The sequence below is a fragment of the Carassius auratus genome, chromosome 42, assembly GCF_003368295.1.
Source record: "Carassius auratus strain Wakin chromosome 42, ASM336829v1, whole genome shotgun sequence".
Taxonomy (NCBI): Eukaryota; Metazoa; Chordata; class Actinopteri; order Cypriniformes; family Cyprinidae; genus Carassius; species Carassius auratus.
This window is the reverse complement of record NC_039284.1, coordinates 14244568-14271763: the sequence shown is the minus strand read 5'-3', so window position 1 is coordinate 14271763 and position 27196 is coordinate 14244568. Positions and strand designations below refer to the sequence as shown.

General features: G+C 36.5%; 1 protein-coding gene across 3 annotated transcripts; it reads left to right on the top strand.

Moving 5' to 3' along the window:
• Positions 1-1524: 1524 nt before the first annotated feature.
• LOC113060771 (nidogen-2-like) lies at positions 1525-27196 on the top strand. Of its 3 annotated transcripts, none has more exons than XM_026229942.1 (20): positions 1525-1827; positions 3731-4033; positions 7997-8238; positions 8983-9470; positions 10470-10619; positions 11519-11764; positions 12137-12337; positions 12720-12947; positions 17209-17355; positions 19706-19834; positions 20509-20634; positions 20721-20948; positions 21652-21867; positions 22025-22194; positions 22286-22415; positions 22503-22674; positions 24714-24871; positions 25056-25179; positions 25550-25659; positions 26890-27196. In XM_026229942.1, exons 1-19 carry the CDS (start codon positions 1624-1626, stop codon positions 25656-25658), a joined length of 3771 nt encoding a protein of 1256 aa, XP_026085727.1. In that variant the 5' UTR covers positions 1525-1623; the 3' UTR covers position 25659; positions 26890-27196. The 3 variants fall into 3 exon arrangements, with proteins under 3 accessions (XP_026085727.1, XP_026085726.1, XP_026085728.1); XM_026229941.1 differs by having other exon boundaries at positions 21643-21867; XM_026229943.1 differs by lacking the exon at positions 17209-17355 and having other exon boundaries at positions 21643-21867.

Below are 27196 nucleotides of genomic sequence, written 5' to 3'. Positions count from 1 at the left end.
TCTATATTTACTTTTATTCAACAATGAAGCATGGAACTGGTCGCAAATGGCAGCAAATACATTTATAATGTTACAAATGATTTCATTTTATAAGTACATGCTGTTCTTCTGACCTTTCTGATTCATGAAAACAAAAATATTAAACAGCACAAATGTTTTCCGAAAATAATAAGAAATTATTTCTGAAGGATCATGTGACACTGATGACGTGAGCATTAATGCTGAGATTTCTACTGTCATCACATGAAATTTAAATGGCTTATTAAAATAGAAAACAGTTATTTGAAATTGTAATGATATGTCACAATTTGACAGTTTTTACTGTATTTTTGATTAAATAAATCTCACCAACCCAAACTTTTTAACATTAGTGGGTATTAAATCAAATGTCTTAAAATTAAATATTTTCTCATAATTTGCATTGCTTGTGTGTGTGTGTGTGTATTAATTAATTATTTCAATCAAAAAACCATACCATTTTATATTTATTTATTTACTCTTCGTAAGACTTTTTAAGCCTGGTTTAAGCCAGGGCACAACTCGTTATTTTACTCTGCATACGTTATTTTATTGCTGTTTTATTTTTTATTTCATTTTATTTAATTTCCAGCTTCGTTATGATCCCATTCCAAAAAGTGTCCAATATTCATATAGGAATGGCCACTAGATGGCATCACAAACACGACCGACGTGTAGTGATCGGTTCTCAAGATAAATGCACAACGACGAAATAAAAGAAAACATGAATTATATGAATATTTGTGTAAAGGCCTATTTGTCAAAAAATAATAAATAATCTATACAATATAAGAATCATACACAAAGGAAAGAAAGTATGTATTGTGCAGTATTCACAATGCAAATGGAATAGTAGTTTAACTAAAAAACGCGCACTGTGTAGCCATAATGAGACTTTGATGAGCTTCAGCAGTGATTTGTGACACTAATCCATTTGTTATCTAGTATTTACATTCCTAAAATGAATTAAAGTGGATCTAAAATAGCCTAGTTATATTTCAGATTGAATAATTTGATTGATATTTGGATTAAATCTATCCTAAAGCAATTATCACTAAACTGCCAGATAACAGAAAAAAACAACATTAGCGATTATCCAGAAAAAGCAGAATATTTACCTAATTAAAATATATTATTGTATAATTCTAATAATTTTGTAAAATATTTTATTAATAATTTAATAAAATAAAACTTAAAACAAAAAATAATATATTTCCCTTAATAGCTATATTTTATTAGATATAATAATTATTATTATTATTACATTATATTTTAATGATATTTATATTCCAAATTATATGACATAGCATACACCGACATGTATTTATATAAATATTATAAAAAGTATTAGATATTCATTTAACATAATTTGCAATAAATTTCGACATTGAACAAATTATTAAAACATTTTTTGGTGTCCCGTGTGTCACCCGTCAGCCAATCGTCGTCCGCGTGACGTCCCACAGTTCCTCCCGTTTAGTGCCTGGATCACAAACTTCCAGCTTCATGTCCATCATCACCAACATCACCGCGCGCTCCAACTCATTCAAAGTTACGGAGTGTGCCGCGTGAATAAGAGCTGCATGTGTACAGCTGTTCATTACAATGGCGTGGGACAAAATAGCGCTCTTCTTTTTACAACTTTCATGGACAGTTCAGCATATCACAGCCATTCACAGACATGACATCTATCCACATGGGATGTTATACGGCGATGTAACTCTGCAAGAAGGGGACGATGAGACTTCTGAAGTGACCATGCTCACCAAACCCATGTTCTTCTATGATACGTCCTTCACTAACTTATACGTGAGTACATAAACGTCTGATAATGTTTTATCTATCTATCTATCTATCTATCTATCTATCTATCTATCTATCTATCTATCTATCTATCTGTCTGTCTGTCTGTCTGTCTGTCTGTCTGTCTGTCTGTCTGTCTGTCTGTCTGTCTGTCTGTCTGTCTGTCTGTCTGTCTGTCTGTCTGTCTGTCTGTCTGTCTGTCTGTCTGTCTGTCTATCTATCTAACATGTGTGTATGTATATATATATATTTTTTTATATTTATATAATTAAATTAAAAGACACTTTGTATGTGTGTGTGTGTGTGTGTGTGTGTGTGTGTGTGTGTGTGTGTGTGTGTGTATATATATATATATATATATATATATATATATATATATATATATAAACACAGTATATTACAACCGATCAGACTTTATTTTAAAATTGATTTCTGAAAATTCATTGTTTTGTTAATTACCAAGTTTTGTTTTGTTTAATTAAAAGCCAAATCTAAGTTTTCCAAAAATTTAAAAACATTTATATTGTAAATTAAAAAGCATTTCTTGTTCGTTTTGTGATAAGCATGTCCCTATGGGAATATGAATAAACTAAAAATGTTTGCCTTATTATGTTATGTAAAATTTGTATTAAATGCCTGTATAACTTGTGTCAATAATCTCTGTAATTCCTTTATTTATTTTATTTAGTTATTTTTTTGTTATTAATTACAGTTTTTCTCAGTCGCTTTGGTACATTTCTCTAATCATTCTTGAGATTTGCAAAACAGTAAGTGCATTTCTCAAAACAACTCGTACAAATATCAAAACACAATGGATGACCTGCAAAAGCCAGTCTCTTGCTCAAAATCCTTAGTTCATCTCTCAAAAATAAATATCTGTGTCAATGAACATGTCAGTGCCATCAGAATGACAAGTCCTTGTGTCATAGTTTACGGATAAGACAGTCAAATTGCTTAGTCATGTTGTCAATTTAACAGTGGAGGGATGTTCTGATGTAAACTACTGTATTGAACAGTATGCCATATGCTTATGTATGCCATATATCCATTTCAAAACTACACATTTACACATTACTGTTTGTGGGATGTTGATTGAAAGAGACTGGATAGAATTCCCAGTTACACTTTTACTAGTGGTCTGACCAAAAAAATAAAAAAATAAAAAATACTTTTACAATGCCATTGTGATATAGAAAAGGAAATATGGGAACAAAGATGAAAATAATTCCATTTTCAGAATTTGTAACTCTTGTGTTGTCCTTTGTCTATACAGTATAAGCTTTCCTACTGAAGATTCATGAGATGAACCTTTGAGCTATTTCAGAGAAAGGGTTTATCATTGGTTTATCATCTACATTCTCTTCATTAGTAAAGATTCACTTGCACAATTCATGCCAAATTGACAAAACATCTAATAATAGTGTGTAAAAATACAAATAAAAAGTGTGCTTGGCAGTTTATGACAACTAGATTAACCATTTTGCATTTAATGACTTATACGATGAACTAAAGACTAGATGTTTTGGGGGGTAAGACTATTGCACAGAAAACTGTATAATACATTTTGAGCAACATGACATTAGCAACTGATAATATAGGAGACCACAGATAAATGTGCGTAATCAATTGCATGAATGTACAATAGCAATCGCAACTTGTTCAAAAGAATGAGAAACTGGTTTTATGATGTGTATTAATGACTAGATGATGTGGAGGTTGTACAAGTAGTTTTGAAAATTTCATTTCTGTTTTGAAAAATGCACCAAAGTGACTGAGAAAAACTGTAAATTCAGAGTGGTCAATGCAATGAGCTTATTGCTGTAAATTGTAAATCTGATTTTATTCTAAAATAAAATATTAGAATATGATCATTATAAATGTCTCTCTTCTATTTTGTGTCTCGTTCCAGGTGGCCACCAATGGAATCATCTCAACTCAGGATCTTCCCATGGAGAAGCAGTATGTAGATGACGGCTTCCCCACTGACTTCCCCGTCATCGCCCCCTTCCTGGCTGACATTGACACCAGCAACGGAAAAGGATCCATCTTCTATCGGCAGACAGAGTCTCCTACTGTGCTGAAGCGGGTGGAAGCGGATGTCAAGAGAGGCTTTCCAGATGCCACGTTCACCCCAACTCATGCCTTTATCGCCACCTGGGAGAATGTGTCCGCTTACGAGGAGGTCATCCGCAGATCTAGCCCATCCAATCGGGTAAGAGAACTGCTAATAGTGCTACTAAATCTGACCCTGATGGTCTGACTTTACCCAAGCTCCTTTTAGGCCAGGGTTATCAAAGCTGGTCTACTGTTTTCTGTCCTAATCTCAGACCCAGAGGGTGTCTGAACATACAGTGGCATCTCCCACTTACCTGCTAATCTATCCCAGAGTTTATAATTTAACCTACAATTCACAGGAACAATTGGTGTGTCTGAATTGCTACTAACTGTCCCTGTCACCACTGCGATTAGATCTTCTTCTTAACACCTCACATACTACAGAAATGCTTGGGAAGGTTTTAGGTGATTGTTTCTCAGTGGTCAGATGGGCTTCTTAAATCCAATATAGCCTAGTATTTTCATTCAGTGTTGTCAAGTCAATCTTTATTACTATCAAATTTTACACTGGACATTAAGCACATTACCTGTATGGTTAATTGAACAAAGTCAATCAAAATGCCCTAAAATCAAACATTTATTTCTAATTATATTATCTTTTAATATAATACAATATTGTAATATAATAAAGACTATATTTTATAATTCAATAACATATAATAATTTTTTTGGTGCAATGGTTTATAATTATACACAATTGGAGGTTGCATTTTATATGCATTTAGCATTGATTGGTTGGAGTGCATAAAAGTGCACTAGTGCATGTAAGAGTTTTCTTTTCTTCAAGCGTTTTTGTCTAAAAAAAGAGTTGAAAACATTCTTTTATATATCGTTATTGATATAAAATACAGTGCGTCCATCAAACCAAGACATTTTGACCCAAATGAATTTGTTACTTAGAAGCTAAACAAATGGTAGATCAGTTGAGACTTATTAAAGAGATACTCTACCCCAAAATGAAAATTTAGTCATTAATCACTTACTGCCATGTCGTTCCAAACCCATAAAAGCTTTGTTCGTCTTCAGAACACAATTTAAGATATTTTGGATGAAAACCGGGAGGCTTGAGACTGTCAAGTATCTTACACTGTCAAGGTCCAGAAAGGTATGAAAGATGTCGTCAGAGTAGTTTATCTGCCATCAGATGACTTTATTCAACAATTAATTTGTCAACAGTCTCCTCTGTGTCTCTCCACATCACTGTATGCTGCGTATGCTCTTCTGTGTCAGCCGCACCACAAGGATGTGCGTTTTCTTTCAAATCAAAGCATAAATTCCCATAGAAACAGTGCATCCTTGTGGCAACGATGGACTATTCTGACGACATCTTTCATACTTTTCGGTAACACTTTAGAATAAGGTTCCATTAGTTAATGTTAGTTAATGTATTAATTAACATGAACAAACAATGAACAATACATTTATTACTGTATTTATTCATCTTCGTTAATGTTAGTTAATGAAAATACAGTTATTCATTGTTAGTTCATGGTAATTCACAGTGCATTAACTAATGTTAACAAGCACAACTTTTGATTTAAATAATGCATTAGTAAATGTTGAAACTAACATGAACTAAGATTTATAAATGCTGTAGAAGGATTGTTGTTGCTTAGTTCATGTTAACGAAAGTAGTTAACTAACATTAACTAATGGAACCTTATTCTAAAGTGTTTACCTACTTTTCTGTACCTTGACAGTGTAAGTTACTTGGCAGTCTATGAGACAGTCTCAAGCCTCTCAGTTTTCATCCAGAATATCTTCAGTTGTGTTCCGAAGATGAACGCAGCTTTTAAGGGTTTGGAATGACATGAGGGTAAGCGATTAATGAAGCCACTTTTATGAGGTATATCATCACAGTCAAAGCTAAAATTGGCACAAAGCAGATACTAAATACTAGTATGGTATTTAGGCTGTTAAAAAATAGATATAATATTCCACATTTAGATGCCTAATACTTGTTTGAAGAAAGCATATCCTTGAGTTGATATTCTATGTTTACACTTAGTCTCTCTGCTGAGAGTTTGCTGAAGCTCGGTCAGGGGGTCAAAATGATGGAAATCTCTGGATGATATCTTATGTTAGCCTTTGGGATGTAAACCGCTTTATCTAATCTTGTGTCCCCTTCAGTCCCCAGATGTCTGTTTGTCTGCAGGCTTTGAAGGTGATAATCCATGAATGGAAGACACATAGTACCAATTCAGTTTTCAGTATTCAGTAGCTTTCTAAGTATTCAGAAAAATACTTAAATAATTAGGCATGGATGCATTAAATTGATTTTTTTAAAAAGTTACAGTAAAGATATGTATAATGTTACAAATTATTTATATTTAAACATAACAATTCTGTTCTTTCTGAAGAATCCTGAAAGAAAATTATATAACCGTTTTCACAAAATATTAAGTAGCAAAAAGCAGTTTTCAACACTGATAGTAATATGAACTATTTTTAATAATTGAGCACCTTTTTACAATGATTTCTGAAGGATTATGTGACACTGAAGACTGAAGTAAAGGCTGCAGAAAATGAAGCTTTTACTACATTTTTGATCTAATAAATGCAGGCTTATGAGCATATGACAATTCTTTCAAAAGCATAAAAAAATATTTATTGTTCTAAACTTTCAACCGGTAGTTTACATAAAATATACATTTATCAAACGTTATGAAGAAAGAAAATACTGTTTTATTGTTGTGATGATCATGATGCTTACTTTAATAGCACTGATGTAGTACCATCTCAAGTACATAAACCTCTTCATTGTGGGTTCCTAATTTTTCTTTTGGCACTATAACATCTTTAAACAATCTTGTTTATGGGTGTATTTCTGTACTGCTTCGAGGCAGTGTGGTCCTGCAATTAGGAGTTTGAAGCTGAAGGCAGCAGGGTTGGGTGAGGGGATCCGGGAGAGATGCATGCTGGGGAATGAGGCAGCCCGAGGCTCTCTGAAAGCCAGATGCAGCATTGTCTCTCTGGTATTGGGGGGTTGTTTTGTGGAGGTGATGGCTCCAGTCGGGACAGCTTGGATTACTAAACAGAGGAGAGGAATTTCACACACATTCTCTGCATGTGTACATGAGAGACTGGAAAGGGGGAAGGCATCTTAATATCCGTGTTGAAATGTCATTCAGATATCTTGCTAGAAAAGTTTACTTAAAGGAATAGTCCACCCAAAAATTTTAATTATGTCGTCATTTATTCACCCTCATGTCATGTCCGAACCTGTAAGCACTTCAGTCTTCTGCGGAACACGAGAAGATGTTTTGAAGAACGTGGGAAACAAACGGTTTCGGTTCCCATTGACTTCCATTCTATTTTGTCCATGCAATGGTCAATCGAAAGTCAAATTTGGTTCCCAACATACTTTAAAATATCTTATTTTGTGTTCATTTTTGGGTGGTCTATCCCTTTAAGTCAACATGAAATCAAAATAGACCAAATTTGTTAATAATAATAGACATTTATTGTCTTATTGGGAACAGTTCATCATTACTCTGAAAATAATTTTTGTAGAATCATTTCCAATCAAAATGTAATGTAACTTTCCCCATTCTTACAGCAACTGGATCAAGCCTCCTTATTTATATATTAAATATTTTTCAAGTTTTGCAGTTGCAAAAAAGGATAGTAGGGCAGTGTACTTTAGCTAGAATCAGTGTTGTAATCGTTTATTAAAACTATGACAATTTTTTTTATTGAAACAAAGCAGAAATAAAAAAAACAGAGATGGTACTGATGTGGGGAACTCCTTGTAGGAGCACATTTGGTGAGTTACTAGGCTTTTAAAATCAGTGAAGTTGTTAGAAACACCATATTTGGATTTCTCCGATGTTGTAGTTGGTCCAGGTTTCCAGTACTGATTGATGCACACACAGGAAACAAATCTCTTGGAAACCACTTTGTCCAAAACTAAGGAGAAGGAAGTTCTTAAGTAAGCTTTTTTAGATAGATTTACAGTATATGATGGAATATTTACAGGTGATATGTCTTGAAAGTTTTATTACCTTCTAAAGTGCTGCACAGATTCTGGAGCCCTGAGTAATGCTCTTCTTTCTTCTAGGTAAACACATTCCAAGTGGTGCTTGCATACAACGAGAGGGATACTTATGCGCTCTTCCTATATCCTGAGGATGGCCTGCAGTTTTTTGGGACACGACCCAAAGAATCTTACAATGTCGAAATTGAGCTTCCAGCTCGTGTTGGCTTCACCAGAGGAGAACTGTCCTTCCTCTTCTTTTCTCGGACAGAGGGGCCGTACTACAGCGTCACCAGCAATGAGCAGTCCGTCAAGAACCTTTACCAGTAAGTGTCAGAGGAATTACCATTTTTAATTTAAAAAAGTTAGAATAAAATAGCCTTTTCTTTCATAAATATTAGAGAACAAATACTCAGAAACAAATTTGTTTTATTATATTATCATTAGATTGTTATTGATTTGTGTTTTGATTTTGAAACAATTTTACAATGTGAAATAACTTTTCTCAACTTTTATATATTTTAAGATGTAATTTATTCCTGTGGTAGCAAAGCTGAATTTTCAGCAGTCATTACTTTTACCTTCAGAAATCATTCTAATATGCTGATTTGATGCTGAAATATACTATGAATATTACAAACAGTTGTGCTGCTTTATATTTTTGTGGAGACCATGTTACATTTATTGTTCAGGATTTTTGAATGAATAGAAAGTTGAAAAAAAAAAGCATTTATTTAAAAATACAAAATCTTTTGTAACAATGTACATGTCTTTACTGTCACATTCGATCAATTTAATGCATCTTTGCTGAAAAATTTAATTTCTTAAAAAAAAAAGAGAAAATCTTGTTTCCCCAAACACTGAAAACAGAACATTTAATTATTATTTGATATACATTTATTAATTTATATTAAAATATATTTTATGTTTTATATTCAATTATAATTTTATATATTATATTATATTATAAAAATATTAATGTAAAACATTTCTTTGATCAATTTTAAAATATTTAAACTTTGAATGATTAAAATTTTATGTTTATAATGTAATATTTTAATTCTCCTCAGAAAAGGAAACATTGGAGAGCCTGGAGTTTGGCTCTTCCACATTGGAAACAGATATTCCTTCCAGAATGTTATTCCTGCACAGCACGAGGCTGTCTTAACCAAAGCTCCCCCAGTCCTGGTTGCTGTGTTCCCTGATGAAGACTACACAGAAACAGATGAGGAGGAGTATGATCCCATTGATCCAGACTTCCAAGATCCCAACACAATGGACTTTCTTGAGCCAGAGAAGGACTCCTCCCTACTGGAGCGTCTCAACCAGAAGGTGCCTCTTGGTCAGTCTCCACCTCAGCCCTCAGTGTCTGATCCAGGCGGGTTTCCTCCGCCGGATCCCCATAAACTCCCCTCGGAGGAGGTGACACAGCCTCAGCGGCCATTACCAAAGCACGCAATTCTGCAGGTGTACCCGAACCCAGTACAGGATGTCCCACCTCACGCTTCTGGTGGTCAAGTGTTCAGTGTTGAGGAGAAAGTGGATTTTGACTCTGGAGGTAAGAGTTAAATGATTGTGATCCGTAACCAACCTTTGCTAAGCACCGCCCTAAAAATTTTACTGACCAATCGTACTTTAACAACTGTTGCCATACGCCATCTCAGTAATATTGTAACTTTTGCTTGTTTCTAATGTTTGTTTGTGTACAGTATGTTTTATGTGTTTAGGTAGCAGTGTTGTAAATGTTAATTAATTTAGACAAATTTTTATAAAAATATTTTCTAAAATTAAGATAAACCTGAAGTAAAACAAAATATAAATATTACATGAAAAATGTTGAAAAAAAATAAACAAATAAAAATATATATATAAATAAAAGCGAAAAATGATAAATGAAAAAATAAAAAATAAACAATTACAACATGAAATTAATGAATTAACAATTAAAATAAAATAAATAAAAAATGCAAAAATGCTCATTCAAAATATTAACATAGCAATTATCCAGTAATATATCTGACTAATATTAAAACCACTTTTGTCACATTTTAATAAAACATTATGCTATTTATGTTAATGGAAATTTCCAGTTTTTCATCCAGTGAGATTCATTTAGTAAAAATAACTGAGGCAGTGGAGCTTAATATTTTAGTTTCACAAATTTAAATATACTTTAATGTTAGCAAATTGGCTCATAAATTACACCAGCGTAGTTTAAATTACACAGTATTGTACAAAATTAATTTCAAAATTCACCAAAAATGGCCAAAAAAGAAGCTTATCAGTTCAAAACAAAAATCGTAAAATGTCCATATATGGGCACGCAAGTATCATTTAAGTAGGTCTTTCATTTTTTTAAAGCACGATTACTTTGATTTATATATTATTTGATTCGGTGTTGTGACTTGGACTTCCTATTATTCAGAATAATGATCCATCTAAACAATCCAGAGAGAACTCAAGATTGTGTAGGAGTTTAACCTATGACTTATGACTGGGTTTGACTTTACTAGCCTATTTAAGAGCAAATTGTGTCTCTTTCCGCTCTCTCCTGTAGTGATTCAGTACTCAACCGATAATAAAGAGACATGTGAGCGCTTCCAGCAGCAGTGCAGTCAGAACGCACACTGCACAGACTATTCCACCGGCTTCTGCTGTCACTGCAACTCCGGATTCTACGGAAACGGCCGTCAATGCCTGCCAAACGGTAAGACTGCGGCGGCAATGCTGTAAAAATAATAATGCATAACATGACCTTGTTCTGAAACATTTACAGTACATCTCTGGGGATATATTACAAGTGTTTCTCTTTCCAACACAGTATTTTTCGGAGTAAAGATGTATATTTTTGTAATGCAAAGGATAAAATTTGGATTTTTGCACACACTTTTAAGTATGCAAATTCTATACAGTTGTTTCCTGTCAAACTTGGTCTTTTACTGACTGCTCCACTTGCGTGCTGCTGAGTGGCCGCTAGTTGTCTGTAATTGGTGAAAACTTGTGTTGTGTTAATACCCAAGACTTATGCCACAGTCTTTTTATTAAGAGTTGTGGCTGCCACACTAATTTTGTGGGAGGTTTTATGTTGGAAACACTTGATCTTTTGGAAAGTCTGGGCGGATTTCCCTAGTGAATCATCCGCCGGCCCTCATGGGGCAAGGGGAACAGGATCTTTCCAAGACAGTGACATCACATTGGCCTTGTCTGACTGTAATTTACCTGTGAACATCGACTCCATGACTAAGTGTGAACGAAATCTTGAGCCCTGTTACAAAGTGTCACGTCTGGCTTGTGCTGAATGACAGATGTTTGTGTCTGGGAGAAAATATTCAGTGGACAAGCTTCCTCGGCTGTTGGATATGCATGTGTACACAGTAGGAGCTTTGTCTGGCCTTTGAGGGAGGTGATGGAGAGGAAAAACTATCCAAAACCACTCTGAAACAGCTGAGTAACTAGAGAAATTGTTGCTTCTGAGAGCACATTGTAAATGAAAAAAAATAGTTCACCTTAAAATGAATGCTTATTGTAACCTCTTAGATTTAGTTCTCGATTCTAGATACTTGCAGAAAAATCATTGTGAGTTTGGTTTTTCGATCTTGTTCTCAGGTGCACCTCTTCGGGTGAATGGAAAGGTCAGAGGGACTGTACTGGTGGGGGGCACAGCAGTGCAGCTGGACAGCATCGACCTGCATGCTTACATCGTGGTGGGTGACGGACGTGCGTACACTGCCATCAGTGAGGTCCCAGAGCCGGTGGGTTGGGCCCTCATGCCCGTGGCCCCTGTTGGAGGCCTGTTTGGTTGGCTCTTTGCCCTTGAGTTGCCAAACAGCCGTAATGGCTTCAGTATCACCGGTGAGGCGTCATGTACTTCTTTCATGGTGTAGAATGTTTGTTAAACATGGCCTCCTGCTGAGAGATTATAGGCTTAGATGCTTTGTTTTCACTAATAGAGTCCCACAAGGGCTTTGCTAGTCTGATATTCATTGCATCTACTCAACCCCTTCCCATAATTTAAGTCAGGTGCTCCATCATATAATAATATGTTTTCACTTTACATAAAAAAGCCTGTTTTTTTTTTTTTGAAAAACACCTAAATATTCATCAAGCACTGTTAGAAGGGTCACAGCCCCCATCTGGATCTTGTTTTGTGGTATTTGTTTGCAGTAAAACACACCTCTTTAGCGCCCTTTAAACATATTGAAAATGAACGTTTCTGTTTCACAGGTGCCGAATTCACTCGCCGTGCCGATGTGACTTTCTATCCCGGTAACCAGCGTCTCAGCATTGTCCAGACAGCTACGGGTTTGGATAACCAGAACCACCTCAATGTGGTCACTCATTTACAGGGCAGCGTTCCCTTCATCCCTCCTGGTGCAACAGTGCAGATAGAGCCGTTTAAGGACACCTACCATTATTACCCTTCATGTAAGTTCTGGAGGAAGAAATTGGGGAATAAAAATATCTGTCCATCTTTGTTTCTTGGTGTGCATAAGAGACTTCTTTCAAAAACATATCCACCCCAAACTTCTAAATTGTATAAGAGGTTGTGTTTGAGAATGGCTTAGCTATTAAAAAAAAGAAAAAAGGAAAAAACAATGTGAGCTAAAAAAATCTCCCATCTCCCCTATTTCCTTTCAGAGGAAGCTGTGTCTGATCTTGATGCACTCTAAATAAAAGTCATTTCTCATTTTGTTCAACACGAGGTTGCTCAACAATCAAATCCTGTGGGATTTTGGGTTTGGAATTAAAGCCCAAAGTTTGTTGTGAATTGCTTTCCTCTAAATTCATGCCTTTTTCCTGTTCTCAGTGATTACCTCCACATCCGTGCGTGAGTTCACAGTCGTCTCCGCTGAAAACGGAGCGGAGACCCATACTTTCCAGGTCAAACAGAACATCACGTTCAGGGACTGCAATCACGGGCCCCGCAGTGAACTGGAGACGCAGGAACTGAGAATGGAACGTATATTTGTTATGTATGTCAAAGAGGAGCGCATCCTTCGATACGCCATCACCAACAAGATCGGCCCTCTCGGAGGTAGGCTGCCAGCACAGTTACAGGGAATGAATACCCTGCTGAAAACACCTCGATTACCAGCCACTGCTTTGACGTGAATATGCTGATGTCCAGTCAGGTTTAAAATGGAAGTAGCAAAAGCGTATTGTGTTTTTTCAGAACCTGACTTCAGAACTAAATATTAAACCTAACTATCAACAACTAATTACTATTCCAGGGTGAACTATGTGAAGCAATTAACATGATAACCCAGGATTATGTAAACTCAGGTTTGGAATTACACTGGCTTAACAGTTTCAAGTGTGGGGAAAGCTTTTCTATTGTTTATTTTGTCCTCTTCTCAGTTTTTGTGGAAAATCTGCATAAAACCTTCCATACTTAAGTCTCCCTGTATATGGCCTCCTGCTCACCCTTCATTTAGACTGACCCTCATTTCTGGCATACTTTTTCTATTAACATGCTGAGTGATGTGGCAATGAGATGTCTGGCTCTCACAAAAGGCCTTACATTGCCATCCCCCCCCCCCCCCCAAACCACCTGCTGCAGTCTACCATGGCCCGGCATTAGATTGTAGACCCAGTGGCTGGAGAGAGAGGAGGACTGCACTTAAAATGAGCTATGTCTGTGAAGTGAGCCTGTAGCATTTTATGGGGCTTTGTGTGTGCCGTTTGTAACAAATCCCTTTATCCAGCGACTTCCCTTGAGGAATGAATCAAACGTTTCTTTTTTAACCCCTCGGTTTGTGACCTTGTAAGGCTGTGTATATCCCAAAAAAGGTTTTAGTGGGACGATGGTGCATTACATTGCACTTTGTATGGCGGTATGGTTACTGGGTGGTTCTATAGATGTTGACTTTAGAATGATAAGTGTGGTAGGGATGAGCATATCACCAGCTGTGTTGTGTCTAGTTTGTGGGCCGAATAAGATCCTAGAGTTGCGCAATCGTCACCCTAAGTATCTATATTTATATATATGCAAGAGTATATTTTCAGAGGTAGGGATATGCATTTGGGTCCGATCGTGCACTCTGAGAGTGTTTACTGTTTGCTGAGCACAATCTACTCCAGATGTTGATATATAACACCTATGAGTGTGATGAAATTCATACTGCTGTTATTATTGTGTTCACTTAGACAAAGTATCCATAATGGGGTGGTGGGTAGAGGAATAGTTGCGGAGTGATGTTGTGGAAACAGAGGGACATCCCTGAATCCCTGTACCCAAGAGAGCCATGCATGGTCTCTGGCTGAGGCTGGAAAACACAGCTGCCACCGTCTGTCCAGTGTGTTCGGCACAACTGACATATGGTAATTAGACTCAGTGCTGACACATCTAAGATATTAGATTAGACTTAGGTGGATTCACACGCTTATATGTGACCATATATCATGTCATTATGGTCTTGCTGACTGTGAATATGAAGAGTATGTAGCTGGATCTCAGTTCTCAGTCATTTCAGACCATCTGTTAGAGTTTCATATGGTTAATGATGTTCCTTTAAGGTAAGGCAGTTCACTTGGTGGCCATCTTGGCAACACCTTAGAAGCAAACACAGCTCTTATCTATTTTTTAAAGTTCTACATTTTATCAGTTCATGCATTTCCAGGGAGTCAAACCTATGACCTTGGCATTGTGCACAGCATGATCTAATGTGTGAGCTACAGGAATGCTTGAAACAATGTATTCACGTATGCTTCTTCAGCTGCAAATCAAACTGTATTTGCCATGCTGGTCAAACTAATTTCTAGCATGAAAAAGCAATATCTCTATTTGACCAGAAAGTTAAGACTTTAATTATGGAAACATTTTATTTTATTATTTTATTTGTATTTTATTTTATTTTATTGAAGAATGATGAGAAATTGCTCAACAACAAGAGCCTGATTTTATAGCTATCAAAATTTTTATTAAGCACAGTGCAGGTTAAGATAAAATATCTTTTACATTCATAAATTATCTCTTAAATTAAATTAAACATTATATACAAGACTGAAGGAAAATATTGAACTTTTCTTAACCATAGGGAACATTTTTAACTTAACTAAAGCATAGGTTTATGCTTTAGCCTACAGGGTTTTTGGTAGCATGGATGGATGTTGGTCTAGAAACATGTCCTACTTGTGTAAATCAAATTATGATGTCTTGGGTTTGTTCAATGTTTCAAACAATGATGGTCAGTGTGTTAGGACTTTCAATTGCTTTTCTGTTTCTTCTGGAGCTTTAATGGGTCTGAGCTCTAAAAGCCCCCATCTCACTCTTTGACATTGTTGTGTGAACTACAGAAGGAGTGTTTCTCTCTCGTTCGTGACAGCAGTTTCCCACCTGGTCCATCCACCCCTTCGTTTTCCTCAAAGTCTGATGTTAACCAGCACTCTGCCCCGCTGGTCTGCCGCTGTCCCTTTAATTAGCACAAAGTTGAAAAGAATCTCTGACCCATTTTGGCAACATTTGTCCTGTAGTTTCTCTCCACTTCTCCCCTCCCCTGTGGAGTCACCTTAAAGGGGACCGTCTTTCTCGTTCTCTCTCACTTCAAACAAAAGTCTTCCTGTCTGCCTTTGATAATTGGCCAAATTGGTCCCTGGGCTGGGATGAGGAAATCAAGCTGTTTTTAATGTGTGATGAGAAGGCATTGGGTGGGGGTGAAGGAAGTCTGCATGGCCCAAGGGTCCCAACAATGGGTCCCTCATGGTAGGCCGAATGGGTGAGAGTGAACACAGTGAAGTCCTGTTGTCTTGGTCTAAGAGTTTTGGTAATGTCACCTGTAGTTTTAGTAATAGTGTGTGAACCCCCCGAGTTTTAAGACCCATTTAAAGGTGTTGTGTTTTCCAGGTCAAGTACTTCGACCTCAAAGGTCAAATTTAAAGACCATTTGAAATCGTAAAGGTTTGTTGGGAAGCAACACCTGTGAATGCACGTTTATCACAAAGACTCTCATTATTCAAGGTTTGTAGTTTTATAAGACTCAGAATAGTCATGTTCGCTCTGGCTGTGATGGTGGTAGTAGTAAAGTTGCAAAGGTAAACAATGAGTCCGCACACCAGAAAATGCTCCTTAGCAATTTTAATGATTGCTCACCACGTGTAATGTTTCGGGTCCAAGCCCTTCATCAGACATGGACCCGAAACGTTACACGTGGTGAGCAATCATTAAAATTGCTAAGGAGCATTTTCTGGTGTGCGGACTCATTGTTTACCTTTGCAACTACTTGTCTGCCCAGCACCCAGTTTTAAGGTTTAGGATGTGCGTGCTGTACCTTTGAATTCTAGTTGTAGTAGTAAAGTTCCCTCAATTTTTTTTTTTTTTTTTTTTTTTTGTACGAAGCCTTCCCTCAGGATGCTGATTTTGGCTGGAGGTTTTAAAACATCTGCAGTGACTCATTCATCTGTGAGTCACATTTCCAGTGCGTGTTCCCCATTGGTTAGCTGGTGTAGAATCTTGAATAAACAGCAATACAGTCAGTCAGTATTATAAACGGGCACTAATCACTATACACAGAGTTTCACAAAGTGGATTTTTGCAACGATGCCTTAGAAGAACCATGAGATTTCCTCAATAAAGAAGAGTAAAGGAATTAAGGAATAGTTCACCCTCAGGCCATGGAGATGGAGATGAGTTTGTTTTGCTTTGCATCTGCTAAATGATTAAATGTAAATGTAAATGTTCCTTTATAAAATCAAATTTGGAAAATATTTGCATTAAATCAGTAAATGGGTGCCATCAGAATGAGTGTCCAAACAGCTGATAAAAAACATCCAAGTAATCCACCTGACTCCGGTCCATCAATCAACATCTGGTGAAGCAAAAAGCTGCTTATTTGTAATAAACTAATCCATCATTAACACATTTTAACTTAAAGTCTTCTATCTGTAATATTGCTAAGTTTATTTGTATATCTGGTTATGGTCTTCTCCCATTTTAAATGCTCAACTTCTTTAAAGTTTGGTGGTTCCTTACTGGATGAAGTGTCTGTCTGGATTAAATTTGTTCAGAAAGTGATTCAAACAGTGTCGTTGTCACTATAGCGGTGCTGTGGACTGTCTTATTCTCACAGGATTAGAACAATAAACACAATTGTAATTGTTAATGTTATAGTCCTTGGTGTGAATGAGCTTTAACTATTAAGCTCTGTTGACCCCCTGTTATGAAAGTGTTTCACTCTGCTTTCTATGGGACTGGTCCAGTTGAGATTCATGGAGATTACATAAGAAGTTATTTGTAGTGACATAAGCTCAGTTTGTTGCATTACTATTTCTAATTTGGTTGCCTTCACATATTTTCGCAGCTGGAGACCCAGAGCCCGAAGATGTGAATCCATGTTACTCTGGTAATCATGACTGTGACACAACCGCACAGTGTGTGCCAGCAGAGGGACAGCTGTTTTTGTGCCAGTGCGCCACAGGTTACAGAGGAGATGGCCGCTACTGTTATGGTAAGTTATTTATATATAAGTTATATGGAAAGCTTTAAATTCAATTCCAGGTTCTTGACACTCTGTTTAATCAGTCCAGGGTCTGGAATACTTCAGAAATAACCCCAAACGTTTGTCTTCCTTCATTAGGGCCATGCATCTGCGTAACATCAACAGTGCAGGTCACTCGGAGGTGGGGTCATCACCACTGTAGTACATTAGGGTAGCCAGATGTTTCCTATCCAATGAGTCAAACGAAAAGTAGAGGAAACCCTCCTTGAATCATTAGCGTGCCCAGTGGCTCCCCCCCATCTGCAGTCTTTCATCTTCTTCTTCCCACTGTTACCAAGCCAAACAACAGAAAGACTAAACACTCTTTCGGTGCAATGTGGGAGATCTGTGGGGTTGTGGTGAGTCTGGGGAAGATTTGTAAGCAAAGATTTAAGCTTGTTGGGGAGGCTCAGACCACCTGATATTTCCTCATTTGAAGAACCCTTCCCCTCCGGAAAACTCACTATGTACTCATACAGATGTTCTTTTTTTCTTGAGACCTGGATTCCACGTGATATTTAGCATAGAGACATAATGGTGTCTGCTTTGAGATCAGTTTTTTTTTTTGTCGATTCCAGACCTATCAAACTGTATGCATTTTGCTTAGCAGCTAGGCATTTTGACCTCAATATTCTGGTATGATTTGTCACTCTAAACTACACAAAAGTCTAGTGATGCCTCTCTTCACGTGCAGTATTCAAAACAAGCAACGGAAAAAGATGTGAAGTGTTCAACCAATCAGAGCATTTTTTTTGGAGGTGGGGGTTGCATTTAAATTTAGTTTAATTTTCAGCATTTTATTTCTCTCCTAGTAACCTATAGTTTATAGTTTCAGTACAAAGCAACTCGCGCTTGCCACATTAGGCTGCGTGTGAGGCTGACAGAGACACGCTGTTTAATGTGTTTGTGATCGGTGAACTCTATTGTTAAACGACAGAACTTGTGACCATAGTTGCTTTTGGGAAAAACACCCCTGGATGGGAAATTGACGGTTATGGAGTATATCAGCTGCAGCAGTGCATGTTTGCATAATATCAGGAACAAGATGAATGTTTCAAAGTCATGTCAACAGTTTCTAAAATAGTTTTTAAATAGTTTTATAATGCTTATTTGCATTAAGTAAATCTTTTCTTAGCTGTTGATTACTTTCAAGTTGGAAAGAATATTGAAGAATAATTAACACTTATACGATCAATATTAATTAATATTAATTTTGGTAGTAATTTTGTTTTTATTTTGATTTTACAAATTATCTGCTACAACCTAATCAGAAACAGTGCTGAACACAAACAGCAATTTTATCAGAAAAATTCAATTTTTTGATAAAATAATATTTAATAATATTTATTTTAAATAAAAAAATATTTCTAAAAATACCTTTATGATTCATTTTATTTGATTCAATGAATGGTGTATTTTATAATAGGTTGTTTGGAACAAATTGAAACCAATAAAAAAAAAAAAAAAAAATTGCACATAAAAAATTACATTCTGGAGGAGAAAGCATTATGTGCTCCATATTGCATATTAATATCACAAATAAGATGAATGATTCAAAATAATGCTGACAGTTTCTAAAGAAGAAATTTTCTGTGGATAATATTTCATCATGTCAATAAGCTCATTTGCATAAAGCTAACATCAGGTGTTTAAAAAAATATATATAATATTTTCTCCTTGAAATTGAATAACTTGTTGCTTAGCTTTTTTTCTCATTTTTTCACCAATCTGTGAGAACCGCATAAGGGATGGGTTTTTTTATGAGTACAAGTTGGAAAGAATATTGTAAAACAATTCATATTTGAGAAGTGATTCTTTTGAATCATCCGAACAAAGCAATCCAGCAGAATGAATCGGATTTCCCTGTGTGACTCTGAAGGCACTGTCTACGCTTGATTATGTGTGTGTTTTAAGGCATCATGTTCCTATTAGAGGATCATTTTATCGTCACTTTAGAATAGATAATAAGGGGGTCAAGGAAAAAGAGCAGAGAAAAATCGAGAGAGAGAGAGAGAGAGAGAGAGAGGGATCGTGGGTTCCTTACCCTCTCTGTAATTAACAGTGATCAAAACCAGGTCTCCTGCTGACCATCTTTTAACCCACCCAGAGCCTCAGGCCTGTTCCCACGCACTCCAACAGGGACGAAATCCCTTGCTATATTTCCATCTCATCACAAATGGCAGGATCTCAAGGCATGCCTTTTCTCTGCAGCACCTGACTGACATGTTTGACACACACCAAAATAATGAATCTTGTAGTGTTATTGGTATGAGAGTAGAGGGTTACAGGTTGTAATTGAGCAGATATTCTCTCTCTTTAGATGTGGATGAGTGTGCAGAAGGTCTGAGCTCCTGTGGTGCTCATTCTTACTGTGTGAACCTGCCTGGGAGCCATCGCTGTCAGTGCGAGAGCGGATTCCAGTTTGGATTTGATGGCCGGACATGTCAGGGTAAGAAACATCTTCATTTCCTGTGCCTGGATTCGACAAAACTCTACCAATCTTGTGTTTTCCACATTAGACATTCTTATTAATCATTCAAAGACAAATGTATATTTAATGCTTTCCAGGAATTATGTTACGTTATGTTATATTAATGTTACAAATGTTTTCAAATAAATTCAGTTCTTTTGAACTTTCTATTAATCAATGCATCACGGTGCCCATTAAAAAAAATTAAGAAGCCCAACTGTGTTCAACATTGAAAATAATAAGAAATGTTTCTCGAGAACCAAAAAGACTGGAGTAATAGCTGCAGTAATTTATTCACAGAAATTACATTTTTAAATATATTTATATAAAAAAGAATGCAGCCTTGGATGAGCAAACTGAACCAAAAACTGGATGCTGCTAGGCATCTTACGGGAAGGGAGGGTGTTTTGAAACACTGACCCAATGTCCCGCTCAGAGAATGTGCGTAGGAGACACGCAGCTGAAGAACACACAGGGGTCAGAGGACAGTTAAGTCTTCTCCTTCCTGTTCAGTGCACTCTGGTCTTTGAGGAGATAGAGGGAGTTTGGAGCCATTTGGGCAACAGCTAGTATGACTCTAACATCCTGAGAAAGCGGTTAATGCGGTGCTTGTTGAGTTACAGAGTAAGCGTTGTGTTCTGTGGTATGTGCAGATGTGGACGAGTGTCGTGACCAGCCGTGCCACACCCAGGCCTCGTGCTCAAACAGTCCGGGATCTTTCCAGTGCCAGTGCCAACTGGGACACCATGGAGATGGTTTTCTGTGCCACCCTCAAAATGGTAGTCGCTTGCAGATTTGGATTTGAACATTCTTTTATTCAAATAAAGTCCCAAATTCTATAATATCTGGTTCATTTGCATACAAGGTCATCCCAAGACTCAGTGTGAGCAGCACAGAGACAGTCTTCAGAGTGGAAATGGTGGTGTTCCTCTGGTAGGAGCCTTCATCCCTCAGTGTGATGAGGAGGGTCAGTACAGGCCGCAGCAGTGCCACGGCTCCACAGGTCACTGCTGGTGTGTGGACAACAGGGGACAGGAGAGACCGGGGACCCGATCTCCACCTGGAACCCCAGGAATAAATTGTGACGAGCTTGGTAAGACAGCTGCACATGTAGTGTTTCCAGTTTCATACTAAGTTTCCAGTATGAAACCATTTTTTACTCCTAAATAAAACCAAAACCCTAACCCTAACTCTAACCCTAACCCTAACCCAAAACACAGCTAATCCAATATATACATCTATGTGGAGTGGGATTTTGGTCTAATGTGGATGGTGCAAACCTACAAATTGGTATTGGCGAACAATGAAACTGCTAATAAAATCCCATAGACTTACCTTACAGCCATATATACAGACCGGAAAACCACAGTAGAACACCATTTTAGCACCAACTTTCGCATAGGCTACAAGTCTAAACATGTTTGACATGCTCACAATGCTGTTGTTTATCAATTATAGGCTTTCTAATTCGCTTAGTAGTTTCACATCACGTGTAAGTAATCACTCTAATTCGTAGCAGAGCATAGAGTCCAGTCTGCCCTGTGTTTATCCAGATTACAGAGCAGGAGGAAAATATGAGCAGCAAGTTTAGTCCATTTCAACACCGCCAGTGAATGTGTCCTCTTCTCACCATAGTTAGAAATGCCCCCCATTTCATCTCACTGTTTTGTAGCCAAAAATGACATGCCGGATTAGGCATTGGCAATTTTCATTGTTCACTAGATTTATCTCTTATTTGTTATGGATATCCCCATATTGTGCCGTAATATGATCCTGGTGACACCCAGTTCCTCCAGCCCAGCGTCCAGAGACGGTCTGTGAGCGCTGGAGAGCCAGTCTGCTGCAGCAATATGGAGGTCAGCCGGAATCCCACCATTATCTACCTAAGTGTGACTCTGCCGGGGAGTTCAACCCAGTTCAGTGCTACGGAGACAGCAGCTACTGTTGGTGTGTGGACCAAAACGGGCGGGAAGTACCAGGAACCCGCTCACACGATGCTGTGAAACCTGCCTGTGAGTGTTGCTCAGTGTGAAACGCAGAGCTTCCTCATGAAAAAACCCTGTTTACATGGTTTAACGCTTGCACATCTACATTCTCATGTTCACATTTAAAATAAGGGCCAACAAAATCATTTGTATTGCCAAGCTAAAATGATCTGCCAACTTTTAGGTATACCTACTGTGGCCCCTCCCACCATGCACCCTGTGCCACGCCCAGACGTGACCCCGCCTCCATCAGGCACGTCCTTGCTCTATGCCCAGGGCCAACAGATTGGGGTTTTGCCTCTCAATGGCACACAGATGGACAAGCAGAGATCTTCAGTGCTGCTTGCTCTACATGTGAGACTTGCACACTATTGATTGAAATACTGATCGAAAAGTCTGTGGCTTTGAGAAAAGTATACTAATTCTCTCCTGTTAACTCTTTCAGGGCTCTATAGTGGTTGGCATTGATTATGACTGCAGAGAAAGGAAAGTTTATTGGACGGATCTGGCTGCACGGACAATCAATCGAGCCAGTCTGGAGCCAGGATCAGAACCTGAGATTATCATCAACACAGGTATGTTTATTTTGAATTATTATTCAAATCTGTTTAATATTTTATATAATACAATATAATATAGTATAATGTAATATTCTTTTACAGCTCTGATGAGTCCAGAAGGTCTTGCTTTAGATGCCGCCCACAGGAGACTGTTTTGGGTGGACAGCACATCCGATAAGATTGAAACAGCGAACTTTGATGGAAGTGGCAGGCGTGTTCTGTTTGACACAGACTTAGTAAATCCCAGAGCCATCATTGTGGACTCTCGTACAGGGTATGTGCTTCAGATTGCTTAAAGATATCAAATATATATATATGCTATCTTGCATATTATTTTTGTACCTTATCATATTTATTTAGATTTTAAAAATACATTCTTAATAAATATTAATATATGTAAATATAAAATAAAAACAATGTAATAATACACTCACGCACACATAACCCAAGCTGTTTTAATTCTATGTATTTTGCCAAGAGGTCAATTTGTGATGTTTATAACCTGTACATATACTGTATAGTTCTATTTTATTATTTATTTTAATCAAAACATTAAATGAAATATTTTTATTTAATAAACAGAAACTCTAGAGCATAATATCATACCCTGTTGCCATATAGTCTGAATGTTGCATGCTTAAATCTAATGCATCTTAATTTCTCAAAGAGATGCCACCAATTCTTCATTCAATGCATTTAATATTATAAAAAAAAATTATATATATATTTATATATATATATATATATATATATATATATATATATATATATATATTTTTTTTTTTTTTTACATTCTGTATTTTTATTTTGAGCATATTGGATCACTCATCATTAAAACCATTAAAAAGGGCATCACTGCTTAGTTGATCCTATAAGTGGCTGATTTAATGAACCCTCATTTCCCCTCCATCATCAGCTTCCCATGCTTCCTTTACATGAGTGTTTCAAAACAAAGCTGTTATCTGCTTTGTGAAGAGTGTGATTGAGAGGTAGTGAGAGAACAGTGTAAAGCATGCAGAGCAGTGAGAGGGTGAGAAGGTCAGAATGTGTATGGGAGGCAGAGAAAATAAGAGGGCAAGGCTACAGATTTGCCAAGAAGTTAGCGTTGCTTCAGTGTCTGGTATGGCTCTCAGGTCTCCAGGGAACGTGTGGTCCAGCAACTCCTCAAACACAGCATCTGCAACATCTGGAGTCACTGAACTAGGGTGGAGGACAGGAGATATAACATGAACCACACAGGCCATGAGAATAGCTGCTAAATGTTTGTTGGTGCTGTGATTTGGGCTATGTTGCTAGTTTGTTCTTACGGTCGGTGACGCATTAATCCATGCATGAGGTGATGGTTCTGATTAACAGGCCATATGGGTTGAAATCTGATGCATTTGTCAAGAATTTTATGAAACAAATGTTTAATTACACAAGGAGTTGTGTAAAACTGCATTGTCAGCTGATTTTCTGCTCAACTGAGTTGGTCTTATAAATTTATTTAACTTCAAATAGCCTGAAATTGTGATTTTGTGCTTCTAAATCCTCAGGGAGAGACCAAAGTAACATACTTTGTGGTTATATCTCTATTTTTTTGTCTAATGAGTGATTCAGCTTAGCCATAGTGTAGGCTTGTTATATTTACCATTTCCCGAGGGACTGAGATTCTCTCATAGGCCTTTCTTTAAAACATTTTGTTTAAATGAATGCTAAATAGAGCAGAGCGGTTTTGTATATTTCTAGATTCAGGAAAACATGTATTTCAACACTTGCATTAAATTAAACTGTGTGCCATCTTTCCACCCATCTCAAAAGCCTTTTATTTCAATGTAATGCATCAAATGCAAACTTGGATGGTCAGAAAATTTGAAAGAAGCTGCTTATTCTCATTAAGGCTGCATTTATGTGATGATTACTACAGTAAAAACAATATTGTAAAATATTATTACAATTTAACTTTTCTCTGAATATATTTATTTGAATATTCTTATAATGGCAAAGCTAAATTTTCATTTTGCATAATCTATAATTACTTTTTTATAATTATATTTGAAATGTATCAAATTTTTTATTATAATTGTAAAATTTAAATATAATTACACTCATAAAATTATATTTATATATTTTATGTATTTTGTTTTACAGTTTTATAAAAATTATTACATTTATAAAATTATATTTTTGAATTATATTTATATATTTTATAATATTTATACGAAAAAAAATACATTCGAAATAAAGAATAATAATAATAAAGTCTATTTTATATAATTTAGAAATTGTTTATATAATAAAAATTCCTTTTTTTTCCCTCTGATCTTTACACAGAACACTCTACTGGACTGATTGGAACCGAGAAGCTCCTAAAATCGAACGCTCCTCTGTGGATGGACAAAACCGAAGAATCCTGGTACAGGATGGCATCGGACTGCCCAATGCTTTGACCTACGACTCCAGCACACGCCAGATCTGCTGGGCCGATGCAGGTGTGCTTCGCTCAAAACTCAGACTATAAACTACCAGTTTACAAACTTACCATTTACAATATAGGCTAGTTGTTGCATATGTTGCAATTTATTCTGACCATGTATATCTGAATTAGATAATACCAAAATATCAGACAGGCACTGAAAAAGCTTATTAATAACCTCTTTTTTTGGTATTTGACAGGAACCAAGCGCCTTGAGTGTATATCCCCTAATGGGACAGGGAGACGTGTGGTCCACAGTGACCTAAGCTACCCCTTCAGCATGGTCGCCTTCGCCAATCACTACTACTACACAGACTGGAGGAGGTAAAGAAGCACAGCACAAGCATGTGCAAGACAGAATCCGAATTAGAAATAGTGCTATTCGTGAATGCCCCTTTTTTACAAGTCCTTCACACTTGTTTCACTCCAATTTCTGTGTCACACTGCACCTTGCGCTCTATTCACTTCCATTCATACTAAGAATACAGAACATGAAGCAGAGTAGATCATGTCATATTTTATATTTATAAAAGTTACTGTTATTTGCTATGAACAACTTTATTAAGAAACAAAAGCTCTGGAGCTTACTCTTATTTCTTGTGTGGTCCAGTTAAAGTTGAATATGACTGTAACTTATCAATTAAATTGTTATCAAAATGAATGACTAATCTCATTTTCTTCTGTGGTGTTTCAGAGATGGGGTCATCTCCCTCAGTCGAGATAACCTGTCAACAGATGAGCACTTACCGGATCAGAGGTCTCATTTGTATGGTATTACAATCGCCCCTCCACACTGTTTATAAGGTACTTATACACTGTTTATACTGTACTATAATGTACTGGTAATGTATGCAATTTTAGTCTAATACATTTTAAATGCATATATGTGACCCTGGACCACAAAACCCAGAAATTTAGATTTTTACATCATGTATAATAAGCTAATATTAAAAAGCTTTCCATTGATGTATGCATGGATTATTAGGATCTGACAATATTTGGTAGAGATACAACTATTTAAAAATCTGGAATCTGAGGGTGCAAAAAAAATACGGAGAAATCGCCTTTAAAGATATCCAAATGAAGTTCTTAGCAATGCATATTACTAATAAAAAATTAAGTTTATATATATTTATGGTAAGAAAATTAGAAAATATCTTCATGAAACATGATCTTTACTTAATATCTTAATGATTTTTGGTATAAAAGAAAAATTTATAATTTTTACCCATACAATGTATTTTTGGTTATTGCTTTAAATATACCCCAGTGACTTAATTGCTATTGTGGTCCAGGGTCACACACACACACACACACACACATATATTGATTTATTAATCAAACGTTTGGGGTGAGTAAGATTTTTTAAATTATTTTATTCAAATAAATTAAAATTTTTAAATATATTAAAATAGGTTTATTTGAAGTAGAAATATTTGAAATTGTAATAATATTTTCTAGTATTACTGTTTTTACTGTATTTTTGGTCAGATATATGCAGCCTTGGTGAGCATAAGAGATTTCTTTCAAAAACATACAAATCTTACCAACCCAAAACTTTTGAATGGTATGTGACCAATGAACTTCTCCTAATGTAGTTTAGTGAAAGATATAATTATTTATGATTTAAAGATATAGCCTGAAACAGATTTTTCTAAAGTCTCTGTATTTGTCCACATACTCCTAAAAGCACATCACGTTTACAATGTAGCAAACTGTGGATGATCTCTTCTTCAGCAAATAACAGGATGATAACATTTCAGACCTGAGCTGTCAGCTTCAGGCACTTAAGAGAAAAGTACAAGGCACCTGCTGCCAAATCACTGTAGTTTAAACAGCGGCGATGAAACACTGGAGTCAAGCTGGTACTTCAAAGCATGTCGGTTCTTTAGAAAACAGTCAAACACGATCGAAGTAGGTGTTTGTATATCTGTACCAGCATATGAAGCAGGCAATTTCCCCAGTTGAAAATTAAATGTTGTCGTGTTTGCCACAACATTGCTTTCTAAGGATTTCCGACAAATTGTATTATAGGGAGATGATAATGACAGAGCCAGCATTATATGGTGCTATTTTGGGCAAGAGTTTGGAGAGCTTGTGCTGTGGGAATCATGACGGACACGTGGACTCCGAAGAGAGCTGATCGCAGGAACCCGCAAAGTCTCGCCGAACGTCACTGTCAATGCTGAAGTGCAAATTTACAAACATGAAAGCGTGAATATTTTCTCAAAATAGTTTTGTAAATTTGTTTTATACCTCATTTCTTTCTACTGTAATTTTGTATGTGACTTTTTGTTAAAAAAACCCCCCAACAAATAAAATAAAAAATAAAATAAAAATA